Source organism: Xiphias gladius, chromosome 21, assembly GCF_016859285.1.
Source record: "Xiphias gladius isolate SHS-SW01 ecotype Sanya breed wild chromosome 21, ASM1685928v1, whole genome shotgun sequence".
NCBI classification, from domain to species: domain Eukaryota; kingdom Metazoa; phylum Chordata; class Actinopteri; order Istiophoriformes; family Xiphiidae; genus Xiphias; species Xiphias gladius.
In genome coordinates this window covers 15594174-15612336 of record NC_053420.1, presented here as the reverse complement: position 1 = coordinate 15612336, position 18163 = coordinate 15594174, and the positions used below count along the sequence as shown (strand labels likewise).

The following is an 18163-nucleotide window of genomic DNA, read 5'->3' as shown; positions in this document are numbered from 1 at the left end:
AGAATAGTTTTCTTTGGGGGAATGGAAACTGAGATGAAATAAGCTTTCTGAATGAATGTCAGGTGTTAATAAACTGGAGTTAGGCATCCCATTTAACACTGGCATCACCAATTCACCAACACAGGATGGGATTCATTCTCAGTTCAACATCTGTGAGTTTTCAACAAACACCTTGAGCCTCAGAGGCTTGCAGATGTGTTCAGTAACTGCAGCAATTAATTCCACTGTAGACGGACTCATAACTGAAGATTGTCCAAACAAGCAAAAATGAACAAGCTCAAAATAAGACAAGCGTATTAAACTTACATACTATATTTTCAAATAATCATTCATAAATCCAATGGATTAGGATATTAAGTTGTTACTGACCAAAACATCTGTGAGCAGAGACATTCGTTTGCTGTAATAGCTGGACTGTCACCTAGAGAGACTACACAGAGCATGAAGAGTAAAGACAGTGTGAATGGGGTGATTTCATCATTCATCATGGTCTTTTCCCCAGGGGAAGCAGACATTTTCTGTGAACTGTCTGAGTTGTCACAACAGCAGCTGTGATGGCCATTTCTAATCTCAAAGCTGCCCCTGCTCTTCTACTCAAATACCACAACTCTCAGTAATCCATCGACTGAATCCGCTACAGTCGTCTTGTTTTCAGCTGTCTGCGTTTTTAACACCTCTATGGAGCTGATAACCAGGCTTTTATTTATATCACGGCCTTATATTATCCGACACCATAAAATGCCACAGTAAGGTGTTGTTGGCCCATAAACATCGGCTGCAGTTATCTCACACTTTAAAAAGTATCCTAGTAAAGAATTTATAAAATGCCTCAAACATATTACAAGTATTAACCCAAAAAAAAAAAAAAAATAATAATCTATGACTGTAAACAAACAAAATCTTACCCAACTAGGAGCAGAACTTTACAGTAAATATGCCTGGGACCAGCTGAGGAAATGGTCTACAGTACTATTTGTAACTCATTAACCATCCCACATGTGCCAGTGGCTCGGCTTGTGTAATTACTGGGGCTCCAATAGCGTGGCTGCAAATTAGCCCGGCAGATGAAGACACAGCTGGGACCCCTGCTTGCACTGCAGGCTCTTCAGGTCGCCAGCCCCTAACTCGGGTAGGGCCGATGGGTGTGATGTGCAACGTGCAGGCTGGAAAGCGTTCTTTCAAACAGAGTGGATGCGCAAATGGATACATGTGCGTAAAACAGAAACATCGAAACTAGACAGTTCTGAATGCGGAGCAGGTAGACTTGAAAATCCAGGCATGCATGCGGGTGTGTCACTTAACCTAAAACGTGAGTGTGAAAAAAATGTATAGATGAGGTTAGTGTGGGTGAGGGGCAGCTCAGTTATTCATGAACAGTGATACCCTTATCAAGATGAAGCACTTCTGCATGTAATATCACTTGATGTAATAACATTTTACTGCTCTACTTAAGTTTTTTTTTAGCAGTAAAATGTCCCCTCTGGAATGAAGTTAGAAACATTGAACTTTTTTCTCACCTCCAGTACACCATCACAATCAGTAGCATTATGAGGCAGAGAAGAGTGAGAGCAGACACCACAACTAGGGGGACAATCCACACCATCCTGCCCATCCCTGGAGGAACGGTTCTGGTAATGTTGGACAAAGTGGTCCTGTCTGGAACATAATACGTGCACATAATAACATACATAGATAAAAATATTTTACTAAGTGAACACCAATTAATTCGGCAACCTTAAAGCGCAAATGTGTAGGATTTTTTTGAAATTAACGCATGTTTCGCAGTGTACTGATGGCAAAAGTTTTAAATTGCAGATACAATTAGACAATCTTGGTGAAAATTGTTGCAGTCGATATGCTTCTTTTAGCTCTTCACTCTCAATGTTTCTGGGTCAGATATACGGAGGGAAGAGTGTACTGGCATGTATTGCACAGGGACTACAACTTTTACTACTAAATATTGTATCTAATACCAAACCTTTATTCACATTTCTTATATTATGCTCCCAAAATTGTCTGTAACAACATGTTTGGGTTTTTTTTGAGGAGCTTGAATTGGAAACCAAAAATTAAAGTCCAGATAGACCAGAACCTACACAAGTCCAGTCTGAGCCTAAGCTCAATATTTAGCTTAGTTTAGAATAAAGCTATAGAGAGAATATTAAATCTACAGGCCTATTATGGTAAAACACACACCCTATCACTTGAGACTGGTAATGAAAAAACCTAATGTCAATAAAAGAATCTCAAACAAAACCAGCTTTGGTTGGGCTCCATCAGATTCAGATGAGCATTACAAAATTTAGTTCCTCTCCTTGTGCAGACCATAACTTAGTTCTGCAAAATCTTGAGTATAGCATGAGCACTGAATGCCTGCCTGGTTCCAGTTTTCAATCAATCCTAATGATACTTTGGATATTTCAAACATTATGATGATAGGGATAATAAAAAAAAACAGCAAAAACAATCTTCAAAAACATTCTCCCTTGAAGCAAACTCTTTTCAAATATGTGTAAAAGAATTCCTCGAGGCAGAACCCCTCTGGCAGAGAGCTCACTTATGCCTTAAGGCTTCTGTGTTGTACTGACACAAAACCCAGGAGCTTTGTCTTTGACTGAAATGGTAACCAGTGTAGTTACTGTCTTAAATCAAGTTATTTTTTATGTTAAATTGGGCTCTATAACTGTTGGTAATGTTTACAGATTTCCGATTTAGAGAGAAGTCTTGCCTTGTATGATAGCTGAAAACAAGAGAACAAGGCTTATGGGGAATTAAAAAGGATTTTTCACTTTGGAAGGGATGTTAACTGACGGAAAAAGTGTCTCATCTGTTTGATAGAAAGAAGTCTGCTCACCAGTGTGGACAGAGAAAGGCCAGAGGCTCTTCCCATCACTACTGCTCTTTGGGGAAGGTGTGGAGCTCTGGGGAATCTGCATCTCAGCACTGTCTTTACGGGGCTCCTGAGTGGAGACTGCATTTACATCTGTGGGATTCTCCTCTATGTTGACCAACTGCTCCTCACCAGTGCTTGCAGGTATTGTGGTGCCTTTGATTGTAGGCTTCCCTTCTCCTTTTTCTCTGGCTGTGGATGCGGGGGTGGGGATTAAAGGCTCTTTGGCCACAGTGCTGTTCCCTTGCTTTTCCTCATTATCAGGTGCAGTTTTGTTCTTTCTCTTCTTCTCATCCTCTCCCTCCTCCTGCTCTCCTTCCGTCTCCCCCTCCTCCTCACCATCACGTGCAGCCTGGTTCTCCTCAGAAGGGGTGTCTGCCTCTGAGCCCTGGGGCGGTGCCTGCTCAGTGCTGGACTTTGCAGGCAGGGCGGACGGACGGTTGGGGTTCTGCGTGGCTTGTGGCCCATGTGTGGGCCAGACAGAGCTGGGCAAAGAAGAGATGACCCCGCCGCCAACGCCCAAGCCTGCCAGCAAGGAGCTTGTTACTACTGAGGCCACTGTGGCCTGGCTGCCACTAGATGAGGGGCCGATCCCTGTTGCCATGGAGACGATGGAGAAGTGGATGCCAGAGGACGTCCAAGTGGAGGAACCAGAGCTTATTGGAGCCATGTCTGCTGAGGATGCTGGAGAAATCGTGGGCTGAGGGAGATAGGCAGAGGAAAAAGTGGTTGCCCAACAGTACCACATGAATGTCACTAACATGAAAAAATAAAATTTGCACTGCCATCTTCTGGTCAACTCACCATCCCAGTTTTCACAATACGAGACCCTTCAAATATTCTTGTTGTATTTGCTGGAAAACAAAATAGCAAGCAAGCATTTCAAAAATCCATTTCATTTGTTTGTACAAATTTGTAGAAATTATTTCAGAATCAATAATAACTACCAGTTACCTCTGAAGAGCAGTGTTTGGCTGAAATCACTGCGCAGGTCATGCTGACATACTGCCTGCACTCTGAACAGGTACAGGAAGTCAGGGGACACATTAGTGATGACTGCTTTCTGCAAGAGAAAAGAACCACACACATTTGCAAATATAGTGTAAATAATGTTTGAATTTGTAGTGAAAATACATCGAAAAGTATGGATGCTTTTAATTCATATTGTCTAAATTGGAAATATACTACACTAAGCTACTGTTCTGTCAACACTATGACCCACAAGTTTGATGCAGTTTAAAAACCTAATTTCCTGCTTCATTTAATTGTGTTATGCAATTTGCAGATAGCTTTACTTATATTAAAATGGCCTCAGAATGGATGAGGGAGTGCCTCTGGTGTTGCAGAGCTAGTATTTCTCGAAAATAATTCAGATAAAGGTGTCCACAGATGCAAACTGAAAATTGAAATGGAAATGAAAATGGGCAAAATAAGAAAGACTGACAGCAGAGAGAGAAGTGGAGAGAATACTGTCAGTGAACAGACTGACTGACTGTATTTATGAAGGGAAACTACATAGAAAGAAGTCTCACGGACAAATTAATCATTCTTTCAGCCAGGTCACAACTGTACAACATAAACATACAAAGCTCTTAAAGGAACACAAAGATATTACTTTACAACAAAAAAATATTATTTATATTATATAATATATTATATTATATAATATTTATATATTCTTGAAAAAACAGTCAATCTAAAAATGATTTAAGACACCTAGAAGTCTCACCAGTCATTCAACATTTAAAGTTCAAGTATAGATTTCAAGAAATTACTCTTCTTCATATTTTACACCTAAGGTTCTGAAGCAAAGTATTCAACTGAATAGGGGTCCTAATAGCAAATATTCTGTCCTCTTCTGTCCCACACCACAGACCACAGAATAAAGAAAATGGAGACAAGGCTGTAGAGATATGATGGTTCTGCCAGAGGACCACAGGGCGCAGTATGGCCGAAGGATAGTAAAAACTTCTGTAAATGTAGCGGAAGGAGCGCTAAAGCAGAAAGCAACCAGCACATGGGGATTGAAATGGTTTCTATGTTTAACATCAGACATAACTTTTGTGCCAGCTTTCTGAACAAGCAGCAGGTGAGACACGGACTTCTGAGGGGTGCAGGAGTTAAATGAACTACAAAAATCTAAAGGAGAAGAAATAAATGTTAATTTATCTTTAGCTGAAGATAGCATGAGTTTAATTTATGATGCAGTTCTTATATATGTAGACAGCCTGATTGCATATCCATTCCAACCTGCTCGTCCATAGATAAACTGCAATCAAGAAACACCCATAGTCTCAAAGCTTCATTAACTCATTTGTAGGTTAATGGCCAGTAATTGGTCTTTAGCTAATGCATTAGCTAGTTTCTAAGCATTAGAGGGAAGGGAGGATGTAGCAAGGGCAAAGATTTCCACAGGTCCCTTCAGATCCCAACCCATCTGTGCAGTTGCTCCAATCAACCAGTAGAAGTCACTAGTGCAACAATAATGCAATATCCCTCAACAGCTTCCCACCCATGACAATGACAACTGTGTTTACTGGAACGCAAGACCAAGCTGGAGGTACTGCCATAAGGAAACTGATTCCAGGTCTCTGAAATGGTGGGCGAGTGTTTTGCCCCTGCACTGTGTCTATCTAAAGGGGCAGTCATGCAGACTGTCGAGACAGTGGGGGGTCAGTGGGCTTTAAAGAGATGCACAGCTGGGTGTTGGATTCCCACAAATGGAAGAATATGTGACCAGGGAGAAGAATATATTGTGTGAAAAAGAACAGCCTTTTTGGTGTAAACTCCTGCAGCGGGAAGATGTATTTCTGCAGAGACAGTGAATGTTCTGTTGGAGAGATACAGTAAGAACTGCTGTGATAACTTAATGTTTAAGGCAGATGAGCAGAATTATATGATCAATGGTGTCAAAAACTGTTCAGAGATTTAAAAACTACACTTTCACAGCCGCCTGCATTTGCTACTAAAAGAAAACAGTTTGTGTTGAAAGGGTTGCCTCCGATGCCTGAAACCAGACTAGAATTTATCAAATGATTATTGGTTGTATATTCCGCTAAAAAAAGAGCATATATTATTTTGTTTATTATTTTGTTTGAATTACCTTTTGATAAAAGTTATCTTTGACACGGTAATATACATACCTACTTCAGAGAATGATTAGAATTTAAATGAATGCTAAAAAAATAAATAAATAGATGAAAAAGAAAATGCTAAAACCTGACAAAAGGCCACAGGTGTATTTGTAAAAACATTGCACCTTTATCAGTTAGACCCATTAGTGTGTGTGATAGGCCTGTGTGTCTATTCTTAGACAGGTGAGTGACAGGGGAGTTTCTGGGCCCTCATATCAACCAACAGCCACACGCAAAGTTCATCACAACCTGTCACCTCCTATACACACTGTCACTGATCCAGCCACCCTCTGATCCTGCCAGATACATCTGAGGCTCTGCAAACCAATCAAACCTGTTTAAACCACATCCATCAAAAAAAAAAAAAAAAAAAAAAAATTTAAACAAAGAAAGATCTAGACACTTCTGGCAGACTACCATGATCTGGTAATATGGCTGATGGTAATACTCACCATGCTCTGGTCCCCAGTCTTAGTGAAGGTATTTTCATCTGGAACATCACGTTTCACCCAGCTATAGGAGACCATGTAACTGGTTATGGGTGGGTGGTAGACAGTCAAAGGGCGTTCCCAGCTCACCAACAGGGCCGTCTGGTTCAGCGGCTGGATCTTCATGCTCACTGGGGCACTGCTGCACACTGAAAGACCAGGAAGAAGACGAGAGTGTGACAAAGGAGCAGCATGAAAAGAAAAATGACTGATAAGAAAATAAAAAAAACAATGTCCCTTATGCACTGTCTGAATGCAGCTGGGGCAAAATGAAAGGCTGTGGTTGGGAATACTGCTTGACCACATGTATTTGTGTCTGTTGATGTGTGTGGGAAGAATGCAGGTTGCCTTTTAACAAGCCTGTTATTAGTCTGCTGCTGACATGACTCAAAGTCATTTCCACTTGAGAAACCGTTAAAAGGTTAAGATAATACAGTAACTCAATAATGAAAACACTCCTGGGGTCTTGACTGGGGTCAGGCACAACTTCAGGTGTCAGGGTAGAATGCCTGTCTGGACACTTGTCTTTTTCATGCCACAACACTGTAAGACATTCCACACAGAATATCAAACAGCCAGGTATAGTGATAAACATGTGGTCCAGATAATACTGCAACTTCCTGTCCATACCTAATTTGCAAGATCCTGTCTGTGCAACATTACACAGGATGCAGGATGAGGAAAAAAAAACAAAAAAACATGTAAGTCAGCCTCAAGGTGGCAGTGTAGGCTGCAGCATGGATATTTACAGATATGTCAGTATGAGTAAGGGACAATCTGGACATGCTTCCAAGCGCATTGGGGCAACAGCAATCAGGATCTAGTGTCAACTGATTATGTGCTCACAAGGTTTCTGCCAAATTGCAATTGTCACTACAGTTTTCTCCATTTGCACAGTGAAGCTATGGTGCAAATTATGCATCATGATATGTGAGAGGGAGACAGGGTTGAAGGAAATCAGTCAGAGGGACACAGGGGAAAAAAACGCAGTAGCAGGAAAATCCTGGGGTGCTGATGAGGTATGACAGGTGTGAAATGCATTATAACCCATCGGATGTTCGTTGTCAACTTCAGTGACTGAACAACAGTTATTCAATAACAGCTGAAGACATTGTCTTGGTTTCGACACCTGCACCATTACTGTCATGACAGTCATCATCATTTTCATCATCAACACTGGTGCACTGATAACACTAGAATATACAGCAAGAGAAGACATAAAAGATAAATATCTCGTTCAATAACACTGTTGGGATTCTTATTTGTATTTCTACTAAAAATGTAAAATTTCTTCACAATGACTGGGGCAACTTTTCATACATGTGGTTTACTGGTGAGCGAACATGAGGTCTCTGTGTTAATTAGAAACCATCAGTCGTTCATTTAAAGAAAACCTTTTAATATAATGGGAGATTGGCAGCAAAATGAAATAGCGCATCTAAAACTGTTCAAAATTTGTATGCAAATGGGATTTTGTCATGTCTTTCAGTTCAACTTAAAAAAGGAACTTCAACTGTGACACAGTATGAATAGTAAATAGTACATAAAGCTTCATCAGTAGCAAAATTACACAACATACTAGTGACGCTCTAGAAAAAAATCCTATTACTTTTCTGTGAATACATAGACTGTATCCTCCCAAAATGACCCTCATAGTTGTTTTACCTCAGCCTGCAATACCACTTAGAGCAGAGCAACAGTCTTTCTCCTGGCAGCTCCTACCATGAAGGGGATGAATTGACTCCTGTCAACAAACAGCGGTTCCACTGTTTCTCACCTCTCAAGGCTGTACAATGTTTTAAAGAAGTGCAGACATTGGAATAATGATGGGAAAAAACAAGAATTTCACTGAATGCACAAAGGAAGAAAATCTAGCTGATTTGAACAAAAAAGCATTTTCTGAACTTCACAGGGAAGTCAAGTTATGCACGTCAAATACCAATTAAGTACTACCAGCTAAATACCAACACAGCAATTGTGGTACTTATTGTCTGATAATGTGTGACTCTCGCTACAGCTACCACCATAGTCTTAAAACTATCAAAATTACAATGTTAGACTATGTTAATTCAATATATTCAGTACATTCAATATATTTTAGTGTTGTACTGTAAGTCGGACAAGGCATAACCATGGCCTCTGGGAAATTGTGATGGAAATCTTTCAGTTTGATATTTTTTTAGACAAAACAATTCATGAGCTGATTGAAATAATAACCAAAGTAAATGATAATGAAAATAAAAGTAACACCATCATTAACCAGATTAACTAAATTATAAACAGAGGTACACTAAATCTGGTCTCCATGTGAGGATGACAGAGTTTGTTTTTACACATGCAGTACAGATGTACAGTAATAGAGAAAACACAACTGTTTAAGTAAATACTGCCCAGTATATCTCGGCATTATCACTGGACAAACAATGAATCTGCACCACACAAACAAATCTGCAACCTGTACTTTGCATCAGAAAAGTTAGCTATGCATCTCTAATGGCCAAACAACCCTCATGGCTATAAAAGCCACAGTGATGGAACATTCAGTCAAGGTGTGGCCCTGGCTCTAACCACATTTACAAGCAAAGCCATCATTTACTGTGTGCAGATAAATACCCCCACCCCCCACCAACAACTCACAAATACACAATCTTGACAGATGCCACCCCTCAAGATAAGACTGACACTGTTTACTCCCAGCGCCTCCAATCAACTATGAATTCTTATATTTTTACACCGAGAAATAGAAATCCGAGAGACAAAACGAGAAAATGAGAAAGAGGGAGGAGAAGTGGAAAAAATTGAGAGATACTGGTCCACATTCATTCTGCCTACTGACATAATGCCTCAAAAGCAATTTCACAACTTAATTTGTATGAGTCTATTTTAGCTTTGCCACATATTAATGATGATTGCTGATCGGCCCTGTTAGAGTGCTCCAACTTCATCACAGGGATTCCCAATCAATTCTCCCCGCTAGACACCAACAACACCACTTTAAGGACCAGCAGCCTCTCTCATTAATCTCCATAGTTCCTGTACTGTTCAGTTGAAGCAAGTGCTGCGAGTTGCTCGCATAAAAAAAGAGTAAGATGAACAAAGATGCTCTAATCAAACCTGTTTGAGAAATGTGCTTGGCATGAATATGTTCTTTGATAGAAAAATCTTGTAACAACAAGAGAATCATGTGCACTCTTCTGACAGGAGCTTTAGCACAAAATCTCCAGAAATTTAAATTATTACCTATTATTCTAGTGATTTTAATCACATCAGAATGTGCTTTGTCAGTAATTTTTACAATACCAAAAATGAAAAAAAAAAAAGAATTACCTTCTATGGTCCTATTATATTATATTATTATATTATACCTACTGATTTTTTTTTCATTAATAATTTTCTCTGCAGCCTCCCAGATTTTTGACCAGAAAAAAAATAAAAAGGGCTGAAAAACCAAAGTTTCTTTATGAGGATCTTTAATTTACATATCATGAAAATAAACAATATCTGCAGCCAATGAGAGGAGGGCCGCAGATAGTACTAGTCCTGCGCAATCAGGACTTAAATTTTAGGACACTCAGAGTTACTGTGATAGTATTTCTCCCATTTATATACAAATACAAATCATTTACAAAACATGTTATTTTTGACACATTTATTCTACATTAGTACGGAGGCATTATTGGACACGATTTACAACAGTTTGGGCATCTTAGCAAGGAGGTCAATGTGGAACCCAAATGACCATTTGCTAAACCCCTTCCCCTGAACAGTGACTGTCAAATCATAGCTCAGCACAGCAGGCCTGTCAAACTGGCCTCTTCGACATGTTGAAGCATTGTGCATGGGGCTCTACTAAGAAAGATGCTCAGAAGTCATAGAGTTTGAATGTTGAATGTTGTCTTTCCAAATTCAAAAACATAAGCACAAAAGTATAAGGAACAGATTAAACAGTAGATTTATTGGCTCCAACATAGGCAGCAGTCACTAGCATGTCCAGATAACTACCCATAGTCAGAACCAAGGTTGAGGGATAGCATATCTTTTTTTCCTTATCATACTTAGAATACTAGGATTTATCATTTCTACACTGCAATGTAAGAACAGTGCTGTTTCTTTATTCCATATCTTAATTTTGGGTCATCACCTTATGATGCAGATTTTTAGCCTAGTTCCTGCAGCTTTAGCCTCAGTCTTTTAGCATGATATTATGAACAGTCGGGTATATAAGTATTTGGAAAGTGATACAATTTTCATAATTTGCTTATGTACACCACCAGAATGGATTTAAAGCCATCAATATGTGATTGAAGTATAGCCTTTCAGCTTTAATTCAAGGGGTTTAACAAAAATATCGCCTGATCCAAAGCAAACCACATCATCTGTCAAACATGATGGAGGCAGTGTTATGGCATGAGCATTTATGGCTGCCAATGGAACTGGGTCACTGGTGTTTATTGACAATGTGGCTAATGATAGAAGTAGCAAGATTAATTTTGAAGTGTATAGGCTATGATATCTGCTCAGATTCAGCCAAATGCTGCACAACTGATAGGATGGTGCTTCACAGTACAGATGGATAATGAAGCAAAACATACTGTGAAAGCAACCTAAGAGCTTCTCAAGGCAAAGAAATTGATTATTCTTCAGTGGCCAAGTCAGTCATCTGACCCCAACCCAACTTAGCATGCTTTTCACGTCATGAAGACAAAACTGAGGGCAGAAAGACCCACAAACAAGCGGCAACTGAAGGCGGCTGCACTAAAGGCCTGAAAAAGCATCACAGGGGCGGAAACTCAGCATTTGGTGATGTCCATGGGTTCCAGACTTCAGGCAGTCATTGACTGCAAAGGATTTTCATTCAAATATTAAAAATAATCTTTATATTATAATTATGTTGGTTTATCCAATCCAAAAAACTTTTGAACCTCTGAAACTGAGGAACTATGTATGAACGTGGCTGTAATTCCTAAACGATTAATGCAATATTTTTCTTAAACCCCTTGAATTGAAACTGAAAGTCTACACTTCAATCACATCTTGATGGCTTGGTTTCAAATCCTATATGGGTATAGCTAATAAAATTCGCCAGCAACAGTTGTCATTTTAGCTGGCAAAATTAATAGGCACCAGCTAGAAAGAAATGAGAAAGCTTGCCTTTGTTTGCCACTGTTTGAAATCAAGGACCCATTGTTTCAAAAAGTTACTAAGACTTTGCAGTGGTAAATCTGCCACAGTTATTATTGTAAACTGCATATGTGCTGTGTGAAAATGGAAACCTTGACAGGGATAGCAACATTACCTAAGGGGCAGGGGCTTAGTGAATAGTTGATTAGGACAAATTTTGAAGGTTGTAAGCTAGCAAAAGTGCAAAAAAGGTAGATGGCTTGGGTACGATTTTGGGTAGCTGTTGGGATGTGATGTTTGCTGATTTTTGACCTTGGCCTACACACAGTGATCAGTGCATAATACTAATCCAAACTTAACCGTATTAATTACACCATGCCACTAGTTTACGGCAAACTGTCACTACTCTGAATAATTTAGGTAGGATTTCACAAGAACTAATAAAAAATTTAAGTAATGATTGTTTTTACCGGAGCTCCTCGGGTTATACCAGTCATGCTAAAGTGCAAACCACAGAATCTGATACAATACATAAAATGCATAATATGTAACTTACCTCTTGAAGACTCAGTGCTGTGAGGGCTTCTCAGGATCTCAGTCAAATCTTTATGCCATGCGTCTTTCACAGCCGACTTAAAGACTTTCCTATTGTCCAGGTCCTGCAGGGGCCGGAAGTTGTTCCTTAGGTACTCTACAGACTTGACATGGTCCTGTTGCTCTGTTGTTAAGATGGAGTAAAAGGCCTCCAGCTGGATGAAAAGAAACAGAGAATAGCTATTTGAAACAAAATTAACTGCTTTTGTTACGATGTGTGTGTGTGTGTGTGTGTGTTGAATACATTATGCAGGACTGCATATGTAACCACTCGCCAGTAGCTGACTGTTCACAACTGGAGCACAGTATTTGCAAGAGACATTTACACCACAGGCACCAGCAGGCACCAGCAGGCACGGACCTCAATCATCATCCTGGCTACCTACCGGGCTGTAACTTCTCAATGTGGCAAAATTTGTGGCCATTGATTGCCATGAATGATCTCCTGCCGCGTGCTGTAATGACTACACATTACAGATACTGTGAAATCAATGTGCCCTATGCATGCTTGGAGAAATGAATTACAGGTTCATAAAGACTATCTGTGAGCGTCACAAACATTGTAGCAGTGATCAATATTCTTGCAGCACAAGTCATTTCGGAACAAAAGATTTGTCCTCCTGCAAGCTGATAGAAATTCCACTGAGCCCTGCAAATTTCTATAGCACAGAACGCTCTAGAGTATATGCAGCTGCGTAACCCAAGAATTGTATGTATAAAAGATGCAGCAAAGGACTGTGTATGGGATCAGCAAAAAGCGTAGGGCATGATTTGGCATTTATTATCTCTCAAAATCACAATGGCAAAACTAGTCGGAGGTAAGCTGTTGTACAGCACAAAGGTAACTGCTGTAAAATGCTACATTTTCTTTAAACATATGTTAAACTGTAACTGCAATAATTCAAATTAATGAACATTTAAATCCATGTGCAGCAGTATTTTGTTTAAGAGCCTATAGTCACAGTCACAGACTGCCAGTATGATATATGTAGAAGAGCTATCTCACACTTAGTTTCATTCAAATACCAGTAATTGGCTCCCCCCTTTCCGCTTAATCATCCTCTATATAGGCAGTTATGGTTTCATATGCAGAGTAGTTGTTGAGGAACACGGCTAAAACGGAAGAAAGAAGAGGTAGGATGGGGAGGAGGGGAAAAATTGCTTGTGCACTGACACTGTGGGACAGCAAGTTATCCACTGACTATTTGCAAATGGGATTTGACTGTGCGTGGAGAATATAGCTGTCTGGCCGTGTGTGTGTGTGGACTGAACGCACCTGCAAGTGGGACAGATACACAGGCTGGGAGAAGATGATCCACTCCACTACCTTGCTGCAGGGCGGCGTGGTCAGAGAGCCGGTGTATCGGTAATAACTGTCCACTGATGATGGCAGCAGATCCCTCAGGATGAAAGACCTGAGGTTGGTCTCCTTTTCTGGGTATGGCATGGGATCAAAACTTGTCAATATGCAGGTATAACAAGCACAGCCTTCTGTACAGCTACAAAAATACCAAATATTTCACTCTTTAACGCTCTGCTAAAAACCCTGCATATCTTGAGCTACATTTAAACCAACATTTACAAGGTCGTTTCATTTCACTCTCCCTGTAGCATTTTTACTGCTTTCCTGAAGCCTCCACTAGTGGAATGATGGTGGAAGCAGTTAAAAGCCTCACCGCTTGTTATCACTCTGGCCAGATCTCTGTACTCAGATGGGCTGAGAGAGAAGCAAAGGGAGGGGAGTCTGATAAAATGGCCTGCTCTGACAGCTGATCTGTGGCTGGGTGGTAGCGTGCTCTGCTCCATGTAACAACCATAGCATGGACCACAGGGATTAAGACAGATCCAAATGATTACCGGATCTGTTCTATCCTCTGATCAGACCCAGGCAAGGCCATGTAAAACACAATAACAACAAGCAGCACTTTGTGATGCAGAGGAAGATCCCTTTATCTCCTGCAAATACGCCATGTGGGCTATGCGAGTGGGCTTGTTTTTTCCTTGAAATATGACGTGAAAAACCCAAATAAAGCTAAATTTATGTCAAATCCAATCTCTCACAGCTCATGACCTTATCTAAAAAGGAACAGAGGTTTTGGGTGTGGTTTGAATTTGATAGCACTACAGAGGCACTGGAGGGTTCGCCCCCATGCCTCATCCGTACTCAGAGTCAAATTCAGTATTCACAGCCTTTCTTCTCCCCGTCTTCAGGCAGTGTACGTGCCCTATCGCTCATGGGCCGCTGAGATGCTGATGGATGGATGACTCTGGGATAACGAGTTAGTGGAAAACCAACCACCCAAACGGGGGAGGAGGCGAGGAGCATTTAGCAGCCAGCAGGAAGAGAGTCAAAAAACCACCACACCCACACTGAGCTCTCTTTCAACTGGGAGGTGAGAGATACGGTGGTGTTAGCAGAAACATCTGTGTAGCTGCACAACCCAGAGTTCAGCCATTTTTGGAGACTGATCGAGATTCATAAGATAAACTAGCATAAATGGAAATCTTGGCAAGGTTATATAACAAAAGAAAAGTGGGAATTAAATACCTCTGTGAAATAAAGACCACAGGTGAAATGGCCTCCTAGCTGATAACAGCCCAATCAGAAAATGGGCTATTTTCTTTATTGAAATTACTTCAGTGAAATTTGTGGTCTAGAAAATTCACTGAAGAAAAAATGACAGATTTTCTGATTCAGAGGCCATTTTTTTTAAAGAGTACAGTGGTCTGTAAGTGAGCTTTTGTGTTTGTCTTTTCTTCTTCATTCGACAAGTAGCACTTTTTTTTTTTTTCAAATCTCAACACAAAAAAACATAACCTCATCAACACACATTTCACAACATTAAAACATTCATCTCCAGAAAGTACAGGGAGTGAAATTATAATTAGAAATTACTCAGTGTAGCCCAGCACTAATCTTGGGGTACAGAGCAATTATTCCATCTATTATGGTTTTGAGTTTCAGTCTTCTCATTCATCTTTTCATTGATTCAGTCCAGTTGTTTGTGCAAACATGTTCTAATTCTGCTGTCATTTCAGACCCTGCCACTCCCACCTGCCTGCCTTTCCCATCAACAGTATTACCTCACCTGCTCCTCCTCCCCAGTCACCTGTTCACCTTTTTCCCCGTTCACTCATTAGCTCCCCAGAATGTACTATACCAGTTGAACGTTTTCAAAAGACCTCATGCAAGTACAGCTGCCTTCGTATAGCACTTTAAAATACCATGACCTGGATGACTGAGAATCTTCACAAACCTACTGACCTTGCTCGTGTTTTTTGGATTTTGCCTCAGCCCGACCCTTTGTACTTTGTTTGCCTGCTTGAATTTTTTTATCCTTGTTTTTTCCTAAGCAAAGACTCTTTAATTTTACATCTGGCTCCTGAGTCATGCTCTTGGCTCCCTTTTCTAAGAACCGTGACACCATGCTTCTATATATCCTCGTCAATTTACATGTCCTTGTCAGTGCATGATTATGCTCATATAAAGACCGTCAGCGGCAGGTTGTAAAACAAGCCATACGTGTCCGTGTAAACAGAGCTGCTATGTCCCCAGCTGCAGTAAAAGATTACACAGTCATGCTAAAACATCTGCTCACGGTCTGCATAAGTCATGCATGCAGTGAAGCCAGCACAGCAGCAGTAATTTAAGACAATGTGCCATGAAGAATAGTACCATGACATACAGCACTAGACATCAATAGTTTAAGTGTGAATATAAGCCTCTGCAGGAACTTCAGTCCATGAGAGCATCTAAATGTACATCTGAGTCAGACTAAAACAGAGTGTTGTCTAATTGAGGCTCAGATGTAATTAACAGTGCTGCCTCTGTGAGTGAAGCTCTTTGGGAGGTCTCCTACTGTGGAGCTACAGTAGCGAGGGAGAGGCGGTATCTTGCAAATTTTGCCTCCTTTTGAAGTTAAACTCTGCTCATATCTTGTGTTTAGACTAATTTCAGATTTTTTTATTTTTTTTATTTTTTTTTTAAACCCAATGTTTAAGCAGTTAAATAGAAAAGCATCAGTCTTTGTTCTTTGGAGGCAGTTTGGAGGACCATGTCTGCACTTTCACAAGGAATTTACCTTTAGGATCAACCAAAACATCAACAACAGTAATGTCAGAGTGATTTTGTATGGGATTATTTATTTTTGAGTATTCGACATGAACTTAATCCCCTCAGCAATGTTTCATGTGGATGAGATTTTGGTGTGACAGATTTAAAAAAAAATCTGTGGAAAATAAATAAACACAAAACACTACAGAGAAACAAAGAAAAACATAAACATATACATTTATGGACATTAAATGTAAATGCACTCGCTAAATCAATACTATAAGATTGTTCTATATGATTCAGAGTTTGTAAGGGGGTTACTTTGCCATAACTTACCATGATGCACTACTCCTTTCAGTCCCTGGATGATGGGGTCCACAGCTGGATTGTCTTTTTGCCCCAGCTGCAGGAAATGTCCAGAGACAATGGATTACAAAAGGGATTACAAGACTAGAATAATAACCTAACATAATGACTAAAGACAATCAATATGAACAAAATACAGGGGGTGGACACAGTAAAGGCAACATCTCTACAATACAATATAATCTAGCAACATCTAATACCATCTGTCACTATTGTGAAGTCCATAGTGTTAAATTTTTCAGTAAGATTTTGTAGGTTGACTGTAAAGTACAGTTGATTCAGTCCTCTTGTCATTTTTGAAGCTGTCATTTGTGGTGTTGTACTAGACGAAAATACTGTGAAGTGTATTTGTTTCCAAACAAATTATCCTAAAAAAACAAAACATAAAGTCCATGACATTTACTCTACCAAATACTAGCAGTATTTATGCATCTTTAAATAAACCTTTATTACATTTTAACTTGTAACATCATGACACTGTATTTACCATTCATAATGTTACACAAAATTACCTTGATGTTTAGACTGTTTAAGTACAGTACCCATGTACCAAAAAAACACCATTAATACAACTATTTGATCACTGCTCTGTTCTGCTTTAAGTATGTTAAAACTTTTGATGCTTTGATTTTTATGAGACTTTGTGTCTTTCTGTAGCTGTTGCTATCAAGTGTGACCCCCGCAACTCTACGAGGCCTTTTGGCTGCTAGCTAGACTCAAGGCTACTAAAAGTGTTGATTCACTCCCTATCTGTTAGCCCTACTGTTAATTCTTTGCAATGACTGAAGACTGGCAAATATTGTTCAGCCCAACCGTCTGCAATATTCCCAATGTCCTACTTTAGAAACAAGACTGGACAAAACAGTGTTGGAACGCAGGGACCAATCTTCTCTTGCGCAAAATTAATTCAGGTCAGTCAGGGGAGAATAATTGTTTGGAACTGAATGCTGAATGTGGATAATATGCACACCTTAGAGGCCATTAACAGGCCTTTGGGGAGATAGGAGGAACTCTCCTCATTGATTAGAAATGGTAAATCTGAGCCAAAGTGTGTGTCTTTCTGCTTAAAAGCCCTCACACTGTAAACCGCTATTCAGCGGATTGTGTATGGTGGTGCTAATTGCAGAAAGCAATAGGGCTGTCAGGACCCAGCGGAGGAATTTAGGTCCTTGTACACACACAGTTCATCACTGTCTGAGGGTAGACCTACATTACAAACACCTGTGTCCCCATTCCAGCCTCCTTTTGCCTGAGAGCTGACCCTTGCCTATATACTATTAAGCTGAATGTTAGCGAGCATTGATCACCTGCCATCAATCGCAAAGACAGTGCTAATAGAAATAAAGACTGTAACATGGAGAGGGACCCTGAAGGTGTCAGTGCTGCTGGTGTATGCTTTTTCACAGTTCATAAATCTCTGAGGTGTTTTTACAGTTGACAGAAATTAGGACCATTCTTGTCCATTAAGAGCTTATGTGTGCAGACCTTCAGGGGGCAATTTGTAGTATCTCAGTAA

General features: G+C 40.0%; 1 protein-coding gene across 2 annotated transcripts in view; it reads right to left on the bottom strand.

The window, feature by feature from the left end:
• ca16b (carbonic anhydrase XVI b) overlaps positions 1–18163 on the bottom strand; it is a 100198-nt gene that overhangs the window by 13497 nt on the left and 68538 nt on the right. For both annotated transcript variants that reach the window (XM_040159581.1, XM_040159580.1), the window contains exons 6-13: positions 16618–16684; positions 13504–13661; positions 12190–12382; positions 6477–6661; positions 3845–3953; positions 3695–3744; positions 2855–3590; positions 1518–1656 (exon numbers count right to left, since the gene is read on the bottom strand). In XM_040159581.1, the coding sequence (XP_040015515.1) occupies positions 1518–1656; positions 2855–3590; positions 3695–3744; positions 3845–3953; positions 6477–6661; positions 12190–12382; positions 13504–13661; positions 16618–16684 (1637 nt within the window). The remainder of the gene's footprint in view (positions 1–1517; positions 1657–2854; positions 3591–3694; positions 3745–3844; positions 3954–6476; positions 6662–12189; positions 12383–13503; positions 13662–16617; positions 16685–18163) is intronic.